General features: G+C 36.3%; 1 protein-coding gene across 1 annotated transcript in view; it reads right to left on the bottom strand.

Annotated features, from left to right (window-relative positions):
* LOC145942405 (aristaless-related homeobox protein) overlaps positions 1–12,300 on the bottom strand; it is a 120,676-nt gene extending 108,376 nt beyond the window's left edge. The window contains exon 1 of the mRNA XM_083049087.1: positions 10,176–12,300. Within this exon, the coding sequence (XP_082905213.1) occupies positions 10,176–10,320 (145 nt within the window). The 5' untranslated portion in view covers positions 10,321–12,300. The remainder of the gene's footprint in view (positions 1–10,175) is intronic.
* Between the last annotated feature and the right edge of the window lie 424 nt (positions 12,301–12,724).

The following is a 12,724-nucleotide window of genomic DNA, read 5'->3' as shown; positions in this document are numbered from 1 at the left end:
AATGAATTATAAGTATATGTAATTATAAAAGTTTTATTATTTATTATTAATCTTCTAATGATTTATTATTAATCTAAATCGAGCTATTGAAATACTTGAGATATTATTTCCCAAACGAAACATATAGTCTCGTTCTTAATAATAAAATAAATTATAGAATACGAAATTAATTCTTGCTTTTACAGAAAGTAAATAACATATGAGACCAATAATTTTTGGAATTGTAGCATGTAACATTTGTGCGTTGATTCCTTTATGTATCTATCCGTAAAAATCTGCGTGTAAAAAAGTATGCCTACGGCAAAGTTTAATTTGCGAGAATGATCGCTCTTGCCGCCCCTTGAAATTTTATGGCTCTCCGAAACATCTGACGATTTATCACCCGCCGATTTAGAATTGAATGAAATAGTAGACGAACATATGTTCTCTATCCTCCTTTCTTTCTTCGATTCTTCATTCCATCGATTCGCTTATATCAATTAGCGGAATTTTTAATTAGCATACTTGGTCCCGAGATGCGCGTGTCTCTATATTCCTCCCTTTCTTCTCTTTCATAGCGTCCCGACTCTGCGAAACAGGTTAACGAGGTGAACATTTTACGTTTGATATTTACTTCGGGCCCGCCTTGGATCTGGTTTTATTGAATCATATATCAAAGCTTCTGAAAGGGCCTGAAAAAGCGAGAGGGGTAGAAAGACCTGGCGCGTACGTTCGCGAATCAACTGAGTTCTCCCTTTCGAGAATTAGGGGAGTTTCACTGCGTTTTTTTCAGCGCGAGCTGTCAGCAAGATTGCCTTAAATTTCTGATTAGGTCTGATTGGGATATTTTACTGATATTTGATTTTGTGGAATTTTCTGTTTTACCTATTATTCATTTGCGAATCAATAATTTGCATATATAGATGTCTACTTTAACTTACCGCAGAGAGCGGTTTATTAAAAAAATGTATAGGTATATTTTAACAAAAGTAAACTTAACTTTCTGTGGTAAATTATAGTATTAACATCTATATGCAAATTTTTTATTGATTTGCAAATATAAAATAACATATTTTTTCTGTGGCCCTTTTACATAGAGTAAATTTAATTTGAAGGATTCGCTTTTGAATGCAACTCGTAACATTGCACGACGCGCATCCAATTTTTTCGGGTCTACGCAATTTGAGATTGAAACATCTCTAACACGATGCGAGGACAAATTTTGAGACGAGATGAGAGCAGAAGGGAATAAGAACGTAACCGGGAACCTTGTTTTCTCGTCGAAGCGTGGGTTTCGGTGCGGCGCGCGCCCCGCATTCCAATAAATAACGAAACAAAGGAGCTGTGAGACCCATCCCGCCCCATCTAACCCCGGCACCGGACGCGCCCGCCGCCATATTTACATCCGATAACGAGCCGCCGGCAGATATTTACATTTTTAATAGCATAAACCCACAGAGCCCGGTCGTTTCGCTCATGGCAACGCTTTCCTTTCCGCTCTTCTTCTCACTCCTCTCACGCCTTTCCCCTCAATCCCTATATCTCCATGACCGGTCGCCATCAACAACCCCACCGCCGACGCCATTTATTAGCCTTAATTGATCGAAAGGGGTCTCCCTCGCGGTACACCCCTTCTCCTTTCCCCCCTTTTCATCTTTCTATCCCCCTCGCGCGAGCCGGTTTGCATTTTTGTCCGAGGCGAAATTTCATTAGGTCGTGACGAGGAAAGGAAACTAAAGAGGGTCCGAGGGGGTGAGAGATACGACGCAGAGGAAATGAGCCGTTGTTTTTACCGCGCAGCATATGACGCCGGCGCCTTCATAACGATTAGGACCGGCGGCGAGTTAACAGGTGATACCTGCGCGCTCGGGACGTGTAGATTGCCCGTGACCGATCTGTTTTACCTCATATCTCGGGATAAAGCTGAGGGGAATGCGCGCCCATCGCTGGAAAATACCTGGTTACCATAGGAAGGCGGGGAATTTCTGCGAGTAATTTTCCTGCATTAATTAACTCCACATGTGTTTCTCGCGATAAACGATATCGATAGGGTGGTCGAAGAAAAATTCAGCGAATAGGAAAAGTTTTATCAAATGTATATTCGTGCATCCATACAAATACAATCTAATAATCTCGTTCATAAATAGAGAATTTTGCACTTTTTGCGACAAAGATTTGAAATGTCTATAGTCTATAAAAATCGAATGGCGTCACGTAAAAAAAGTTTACTTATAATCGTCGATCCGTGAAATATAATATCTTTGATCCTTCGCGCTTATGCTAGAACAATTAAATAGATAATTGGACGATCGTTATGCAACAAAGGCAGCCTTTAACTCATCGAGACCAGATAGGATATAAATTGTTTATGGAAGCAAGTTAGTTAGTATAGGGTGGCTGCACCGCTCCGGTCATGAACGAGCCGCGCTCATCCTGGGAGGGGTTAATTGGATGGAGTGTTTGCGCCCGCAATTAGCGATTAGCAATTACTTCCTATGCGAACAGATAGGTGGGAGTGAGGCTTCGGCTGTTTCGGATCGACGGAGCGATTAATGGGCCAATCGGCTAATAACGCGTCACGCAAGAATACGCGGTAACCATCCTGCGTCGCGTTGCCCTTTCTGTTGTTCATACGATATTGTGTGTTGCCGTTATTATCTCTTTACCAACCTTCATATCGTCATTCCCACGAGGATCATGAGTTAACGGATTACGACACTCTTCCGTGGCGAGCAGTTTTAAGAATCAAGTTAATGTGCGCGAATATAAAGGCGAGCGAATATTTCACTTGAAAAAAAGCGTCACCAAGAAAATTGTGCATTCGTGAGATCAGACAAATTTCATATGTAGAGATCTTTCATAATTATCATAAAAAAGTTCTGCTTATATATATACATTTTATATTAATTTTTATGCACCATTCAAGTTAGAATTTATATAGTACAAACCTTGTCGAAATGACATAAAGCCATCGCGTGATAACTTCAATCGCGAATGAAACTTTCTTGCTTAATCATATGCGTATCCAATTTAGCGCTTTGCTATACAGATCATTCGATGTCGACGATTAAAAATTTTTGTATGCAAAACAAATTTGCATTACGATGATATCGATTTCAAATTCATCGCACACAGGCCGCCGCAGACCGAATGAAAGTTCGCGCGGCACTTCTTGCGCGGGTCTTCTCGTATACAATCTAGAATCTCGATAATTGGTCTTACGGGGAGAACGATCATTTAATAAATAAGCGAAACAAACGATCGCCACGGAATCGTACGTTAAATTCGTAGCGTCGCCTTTCGTTTATCCGCCAGTCCAATAAACTCTCGCGATAAGTCGCAAATCACGAGCCTTGTGTTCGGCGAAGGGTTGCGGCGATGCTCGAAAGGATCATGGATCTGCGTCCGCGAGAGGGGCAGCCACGTAAGCGATATACCGAACCCGTGAAATATATCTACGTGTGTGGAAGAAGAGACTCGGCGCGGGATAAAGCTCCGCTAATTGGTGGCGAGGATGAGCTGGTGGTGGTGAACGCCTGCGCCGCCGCCACCACCGGTTCTCCATAGCCCGCGTAATTCCGACTAATTTATTTGATTGCGCCAGCAAGCATGCTCGGCTCTCTTCCCGTCGTAATAAGACTCGCCCCAGCTCGTCTCTTCCCTTTTATCCGGTCCCCAGGACAGCCCAACCCCCGCCGCCGAGAAAGTAAAGAAATACCCGCTCGTCCGCGCTCGATCTTCGAGACAGTTTCGAGTTTCGACCTTGAGATCGCGCGTGAATGCCGTTTGTTCGACTCGCGAGAGATTTAACTCTCTAATAAGATTCGAGATAGACTATTTTTACAATAAGTAAGTCAAAGAGATATTTATGTTAATCTTAGAACAGTAAGAAAAAAAAGACAATTGATAAGCAGTAACGCAAATTTGCAATTAGATTAATTTTACATCGAGATTAATGTACTTTTAGTGTATTTGGTTCATTTTTTATTCTTGATTGTATTAATTACTTATCAACGCCACCTTGAAATAATTTTCATCTCGATATTTATTATTTCATAAAACTTCCAATGCAAGAAGAATACTGCTTTTTTTATAAATCAATTCTCTCTCTCTCTCTCCTTCAATCTATACATCTTTTTTCACAATCAAAATTTTTTGATTACTCTTTTTTTAGTGAATAATTGTAACTTTAAGAAACAGCAATTTTGCACAACTTTTCTTTAAATATGCGATTTAACATGCATGCATATTATATTATTCACATTATTTCCTGCTTCTTTTTTCTTTCAATAACGGATGAAAATTCAGATTTTCTTTCGTAATATTTGACAGTTCTTAAATCGATAACACGATGCAAAGCAGGATGTTCTTGTATCGTCGCACACACAGATTCACGAATATACAGGCGTGTGACTTCCAAATACATTGTAGGACTCCTTTTAATAACAATGTCGCTCGTAGTTAGTACATGGACAGGAAGTTAGTTAAGAGACCGCAGCTATTCGATGGTAGGAAAGGAGTAAAAAAAGAGAGAAAAAGTGAGAGAGAGCAGGAAAAGGGTGAATGCTAATAAAACACAATTAGCGACTTTACCAGGTCGACCAATCAACGGATACCGCAGCACTAATGTATATGCACGTTTAAAACCTACACAGAATTATTTACAGCCTGACCAGCACATATTATTGGCTTGCTTTTCGCAATTAGCTGTGCACTATTGCGGTAATTCGTAGAAGTCAACGTTAAAACTTTTGACAGTCACTCCGACTAATTTTAGAGAAACCGATGAATGTATTTAGGACTTAAAATTTTTGTCGGATTTACCTAACTTTGAATTTTATTCGATTTATTATTCTATTTTTCGTAAAAAAGAATTTAACGCTTGTTATTAATATATTACGTATTTTATATAAAATGACAAATTTCAATAGTTTATGTTCAATAAGGAGAGACTTGATTATTTTTATTCAATAAAAGAGACAAAATTTTCTTTATTCTCTAGAAATATATATATATTTAAAAATATATAGATGTCAATTATTTGACAATGCTATAAAAATTCTATAGAAATTATTTAACACACTTTTAGTCTATGTATATTAAAAATTCATGAAAGAAATTATGATATGTATTACACAATTTATTTTTCTTATAATGTTTATATTAAATTGTATATCAATTTTATGAAAAGTACTCCGATGAGTTTATCAGACATGTCTCAATTATCTTCTTCAAATCAACTTGCAAATTTAACTCGAGCGCCATAGATTGCTTTTATAAACCATTGATGATTATATCTTTAGATGACATTATTCGCATTTGCTGAGTTATTTAACATTGTATATTATATATATTTTTACATTTAAAACATATCTAATTTTAGTAAACAAGTTTATTACATTATACATCAGGTAACAAGTGTTATCATTTTTTATTTGTTCTTATCTAGTAGATAATTCTCTTACATTTTTTAGGAATTATAAATTATATGTCAAGAAAACATATTTTATTAATTATTTTTGAAAATTTTGTAATTTTTTTTAGCTAACAAGTAAAATTAACGAAATGAAAAAATTCAGTGATATACATATCGTTATTCTGTCACATAGAAAGATAAATGCTCGTATTTTTTTGCGAATACATTGTAACTTTTGAGGTATTAAACAGGAAATTATTGGCGTATCCATTGACGATAAAAGTTTCATAATTCCATGCAATTATAGAGTCACTAATTTGAATAGAGAATTAGTAAGCACACGGGATTGTAACGTTTCCAGGACGATGAAATTTTAAACGCGGGGGTGGGTCGTTTCTGTAATGGGATAACGGGAATCGATGGGAGGATAAAGACGTAGCTTACCTCCGGGGAACATCAACCCTCCATGAAAGCCAATCGAGCACGAACAACCACCCCTAATCGCAGAACGCCATTGGCCCGGAGTTACCCCAATTCTATTACACCTTCTGTCATAGCCATTTATAGCGTTTAATCGACCAGTCCGGATCTCGTAATATGGCGGCGATAAACCAGCTCGTGCACATGCCATCTCACTCTTCTAGACACTTTTGTCATTAAATAGAAGAAGCCAACATTTGTAATTTCAGGCTAACTATGAATGCAGCTACGAGCATTTCAAGTCCTTCAAGTCGTATTCTATATTTCGATAATTAATTTTCTGATAAGAAAAAAATATAGAAAATAGGGAAAATAAAAATGCCAATTTTAAATGACATTTTAAATTAATAATCTCGATAAAATTTAGAAAAATTTGCTTTGTTTAAATTATATAACAGTTTTGCAAAAATATATATCATTTCACATTATACGAAGGTTTAATTATGAGACGATTATCGATCATACGAAATTTAAAAAAAATTGCATAGCTTCTATATTGTGAATAATATTGTGAATAATAACATAATAAATGAACGAAGTATTTCCATAAAAATATAATAATATCCTTCACCTATCGTGAATAACTCGAATCATTAGCTTAGGAAAAATATTTTTTATCGACTTCGATGGTAATTACTTAAGTAAAGGTAACTTTAAAAATACATTTTCACTCACTATACTACGGTATAGCCAACTAGTTTAGTCCGCTTATCTATGCACACGGGTAATTATTTATATACACACACACACACATATATATATATATATATATTCACTTTTAAATATTCACCTACAAAATACGCTGGAGAGTACGTTAATAATACCAGCGCGGCATTAATGTGGCGATAATAATATTTTTGTTCTCTTCTCTTTTTGAACGTTGGCGACAAAAAATAAGCCGAAAAATTATATGCGGAAATTATTTCAACAATAAGTTACGATAACTATATCGGGAAATACACGATGTTGAATATACTATTATAGCTTCGATATATTTCTTTTTGCGTATATGAATCCTTGGACAAAAATATATGTAAGATATATTAATTTTTTTTTTTTTAATATGAAAATATGTCTTGGCACACCAATAGATTTGGATACAACTTCTTCACTTCTCTTTGAACGATTTTTTTAAGATACAACAATTATGTGCCCGTCTTCCGATTACATTACATTATTAACAATTCTTATTTTATACGCTTATCTATAGCCACGTGCTTGTTCATAATATAATTCCTTTTACGTATCTCGTAAACTTGATCAGACCGATGTATGACGAGTCGTTTGCAACTGTACACGGAAATGCGTTGAAAATTAACGACTCGTCGTCTAAAAGTAACACAAAATAAGCAGTAACGCGTCCGCATTTCGGCCTTTTAAATAAATAAAGAATGTCATAGTTATATAAAAATGTATAAAATACACAATCGAAGCAAAAATTAATTAAAAATCAATATATAAATATATAGTTTAAATTGTTATATTAATAAAGTCTTTATCTTCTAATTTCTGAATTAATTATTGAATCGAAATAATATCTGTCGCTTGATGCCTTCGTGAAAATTATTATAATATTACTGATCTTGAATACGTTATGTGTAATTCGTTAATCCACGTGCTATCTTGTTAATTACCCGATAACAAGCCGATAGTTCATAGAGTCGCGGGGAGAATGAGATTCCGTTATCGCGCGAGCTCGTTTCGCTTTATCAGCCGACGACTAAATGTTAATTCGCTATTTATTCGCCACTGTAAGAGAGTCGAGCAATGCGCGTTATCGCTGCCCGGCACATATTTTGCATATCGGCCAACTAGGCCGATATGTAGCTTTTCCGTTAGCTTATTGCATCGCGCTCGGACTTTTCTCGTCGTTGTATAGATGCTACAAACTCTTACGACATTGCGATAATATCGAGATATCGAAAATATCAATTTATAGACATACTATATTTATTTTTAGAGATAAAGATCTCTATCTCTAGATGTATTTCTAAAGTTAGCAGGGTTGGCAAATATCCACATTTTTTGGATAAAGTCCATGCCAGTGGTAAAAACCGGTATTTTCCGGGAAAAAACCGGCAAAAACTGGTACTTTCTAATAAAAACAATAAAATAAATTAAAAAATTTTTATATCTTTAAAGTTTAAGAAAATGTATCTCATATATTAATTTGAATTAAAGAGGATTTTATATTTCTCTTATTTTTTTTAATCATAGTGATTAATATGATTTATTAATTAAAGCAAACGCATATTTTTTCATAAAATTATATAAATATATTTTAATGTAATCATTTTTATAGTTTTTGCCAGAGTTTATTCCATTGGATAAAGAAAGTCCGAGACGGTAAAAACCGGAATTTACCATGGTTTTTTCCACTCACTGGACTTTTCCGGCCAACCCTTAAAGTTAGAGGTGCCTCTAAAGTTAAAAAGGCCCTCACATCTCTATTTCTAGATGTGAGCTCATAATACGGGCCTTTCTAACTTTAGAGGCATCTCTAACTTTAGAGATACACCTAGAGATAGATGCGAGCTCATAATACGGGTTATAGATTTTAGATTTTAATATTGCCTACAATTTGTTATTAGACACTGTAGTAATTTTATTTATTTGTTAACATAAAGATCGGCGTTTAACATAGACAGGAGAGATAAGAATAAAATAGCATCGAACAGAGGACAAGAAAAGGAGGGAAGGGTGAGAATATCAGTCCTGTTTTCCTGAGATTTTTTTGCGGTTTTCACGAGAGAAAGAGAGAATGAACTCTGATGGTGATGTAACAATTCGCTCTACGCTCCGGATCTTTAATTGGGCATCGTCCCAATCGCGTATTTATCTACACCATCGATACGTGTCAGCAATAACGACAGCGATACAGTTTTTGCTAGATCCATGGGGCGGACTAATTTCGAGTTAATCGTCATCTTATCGCGATCTTACCGATTTTAAATGCGCCTTAATTAACTCCGCCGATCTTACAAGAGCGGCCGGTTTTTGCTGAATCTCTGACACAAAAGGCACTCGTGGGGAAAAAGTAAACCTCCGGGGCCGGGATTTCTCAAGCCCCCCGGAATGTCGTGCGGTTTTGATCGAAGAGAGGTAACTGATCATCCTATTGAAAGCCTGGTGTCACGATCGATCTTGCTTTTGTTTCTCAATGTTTCTCTTTCCACGGAACTTAATGAAAATATTCGCGCGTTTCTGCAAACTAATGTCTAAGATATATTATTATACGCGCGAAAAATTTTAATTATAATCTAATATAATCTAATATATATATTTTTTTGAAAAATCTCAATTATTTGTAAATTATTTAAAAACTTTACAAAAATCGACAATGAAATTTTCGTTTTATAAATATCATATTAAGTTATTTTACTATCTATTTATAAATATTATATTACACTTCTCTCTATTTAATATTATATTTTATACATTAAAAATCTGGATTTTTTTCACGATTACAAGCATTACATCTCGAGTAAACATATATGCATGTATGTATATTATACGAGACTTGTCATTCAAATTACTCCGATATGTCCTAAATAAGGATTTCATACCACCATGTAATTAACTCGTAGAATGGATTTTTTATGCGACGATAAATTACATAGATCATGCTAATAATTACGCTTCCAACTTAATCAACTCGATAATTAACTTGCCTATCAGATTTAGATTTGCCTTGAAATATGATATACCTGTCACGTGTCATAGCATATTCGTTTATTCATATGTAGGAAGTATAAATAAAATCCTCGTTCCGTTCAAAATACATTTAACAATATCCTTATTTGCAATTTGCAATTATTCTTTTTTTTCTCCTCACACATAATTTCGCATATGTAACAGATTTAAAATATATGACTCATTGTTACACATTACATGTATTCTTTGTAGTTGGTATCTGATTTTACATTTGTATTATATAATGACAGGTATTACGATTATTAATCTTTTTCTCACTCTTCGAAATAACTATGCGCGATAAACTTGTTCTTTGAAAAAAAAGAATAAAAATTAAAAGAAATAATAACTTACGATATAAAGATGTTTGATAATCAGCGTTAGAAATAGAAAAGCCGATACATTTTCGTTAAAAATATATCTAAGATAATAAAACCATTTCCCTTTGAGAAACTTCGTAATAAAAATTTTTTATGTGGATAAATATATCAATATTTATCAAAAATATTTCATTTCTGTATGTTTAACATACATCATGCTTATTTCCACCGATGTGTGTGTGCAGCGGATTATGATTAATTCTAAATGAGATTAAGTAGAGACTAACTTGGGGAATTCTCGTCCTGCGCGGGTAGTTCCGCTTCCTCGACGTCGACGAGACTGCGGATGCTGAAGACACTTTTCGCCACTCTAGTCTTTTGTATGTCACCGACACCGTCCGTGGCTCTTCTGGGCGTCGTGCTGAGATCCATCGTCGATAGTCGCACAATTCTCGACAGGGGGGAGGACTCGGGACACCTCACGTCCTCTCATAGGCACCGAAATCGTGTCGTCTTCGTCGTTGACGTTGTCGTCCGCATTTTTGTTCACGCGAGTCTCGTTAACGACACACAAACTGAGTATTATTCGCTTATTATATTAAGAAAACTGCCGATTTTTTTGCACTTTCGTCCACGTAACTTTGTTGATACTAGAGTCCGATGACACTTAATATATAATACTCAGCGTGATATATTTTGTGAGAATATTTAATTTTCTATAGTTGGACAAAATTTCCAATACTTCGTTATACGTCGTCTCGCACTTATAATTTTATTTTTAATTTTTTTCGAAGAACGTTTCAGCGGTTTTTCTCGAACCTCGCGAAAAGTCAATGGCAATTCAATTTCGATTTCCGTCGACACTTTTTTGTGAAAAGTATTCCGTTCGAGCTCGTCGCACTCACGTTAACTTAACACTGTACGAAAAAATCTGCTTTCGTTTCCTTATCCGTAACATAAATCGCAGATGCGCATTTATTGTTAGCTTAGATAATAGACTGTCATCAGTTCGTCGCACAATCTCTCTGGGAATTTGACGATAACTCGACTTTTTAACTGATTTTTTACAAGTAGCAGATACAACGATTACGTATCACGATCGATGTTATCTTATATTACACTTTTCACTTTCCGTGATCTGGAGATCGATTATCTTCGAGTGTCTGGCGATCGATTATCTTCGAGTGTCTGGCGATCGCATCTTCTACGTCGCACCAATATTTTCCCCGCGATTCGTGACGTCAAAGAGTCTCTTGTTTATAATTCAGTAAACTCGATCGATGATCGACGGTCGTGTCGTACTTCCGTTTCCGGCCGAGAATAAGCGTCGTCGTTTCAAGTATCCTTCTCGACGCGAGACTATCAGATCATCCAGTCGCGTATTATCGATTTCATTGGCCGGCATGTTATCGCGTTGATCGTTATCAGAAGCGCGTATCATCGCAGACTGACAAACCGCACGTGTCGCGCGAAAATTGCTCTTGTCGGGCTCGTAAACACTCGCTCACGCACGCACCTTTTGTGTTTTCCTTGCATGGAAAGATCAATGAACTCTTTCATGATTTACATGCACCCTTCTGGTCACTTCTTGTTTTGTTTACGAATCGAGTTTACGAAGAAAGTTGTGCTCTTTACGCGATTATTTTCGGAGTGGAAAGATCAGCTGACGATACTTCGATTGTTTTATGACAGAAGATCCAAAAAAAATCTCAATCTTCAGAACTGTTCAAAATTTCATAACTTTAGCAAAGATTTTCACAAAAACACGGGACACTTTGCACACAAGATTTAATTGCAATTATATGAGATTGAAAGCATAAGTACTAATTCTTTGTCGAAAAAATTCCTCATACTTGTGTACTGCATATTTAATTTAATATCGCTTTTCTCAGATTGTAAAAACTCTGATGACTTTGATGAAAAGTCCATGTGCTTATCATAACCAAGTGAATCATACTGATTCTTCCTCTAACTCGATTACTTGCGCAACGAAATAAATATACCATTATGCGTTTGATTAAATCCGCAAACTCCGCATCAACATTATGGTGTCATTTTCAAAAAAATTGGAATCTATTATCACCCAAGCGTTTCTGTCTCATTGCACTTCTAGGATCCCATGTAGATGTTACATCCATGTATCTCAGAGCACGCTGATTCTCCTTGAACCAATTATTCACGCTGCAACGTGTATCACATACACTTGTTTATTAACTTTTTGAGTTCTGTCACGTTTCAATGTGTTGAATTTAATCGATGACTGATTATTCCGTATAACAACCGTCACTAATATTTCCTGGTCTCGCGTACAATCGGCTTGACAGTTGGAGAAGCGAGAGCGAAGCCGTAAGCGCGCGCGGCACACGCGTATCGCGAACTCCTGGCCGGCAATGTGCGCCACCACGTTCCCTCCACTTCGAGGAGGTCGATCGCTCACCACGCTGCCCCAAGGTGATACCAGGTGGGATAGAGGGGAAGGTGTGATGAGAACCTGCAGACCGCCTTCGTGGTACAAAATGGAGTTGAATGTAGATGGAAACCCCGCCCATAGGGATCCGCCCGCGCCGAGAATTGACGGACCGACTCCTCTCTTTTGGACGGAGGCTGCTCTGATGAGGAGACTCCGATACAGTTTATAGCATGCTTCACGTATGTTCTGGGATGCATTTTGTTTCGATAATTTTTAACGAATGAAAAAATAATTATTGAGCCTTTTGTGAATTGTGAGATGAAGGTAAAGACGATTTTTTGGTTGTAGTAATTTAGGTACACATTGACTTTTTTATAGATAGAATAGATTTTTTTAATACGTAAAAGAATATAAAAAATTTTATTA

This window comes from Prenolepis imparis, unplaced genomic scaffold, assembly GCF_030444845.1.
Source record: "Prenolepis imparis isolate NDT839.2.m4 unplaced genomic scaffold, iyPreImpa1.0 SCAF_11, whole genome shotgun sequence".
In the NCBI taxonomy this organism is placed as follows: domain Eukaryota; kingdom Metazoa; phylum Arthropoda; class Insecta; order Hymenoptera; family Formicidae; genus Prenolepis; species Prenolepis imparis.
The sequence above is the reverse complement of the archived record's forward strand: the minus strand, read 5'-3'. Positions and strand labels throughout refer to the sequence as shown.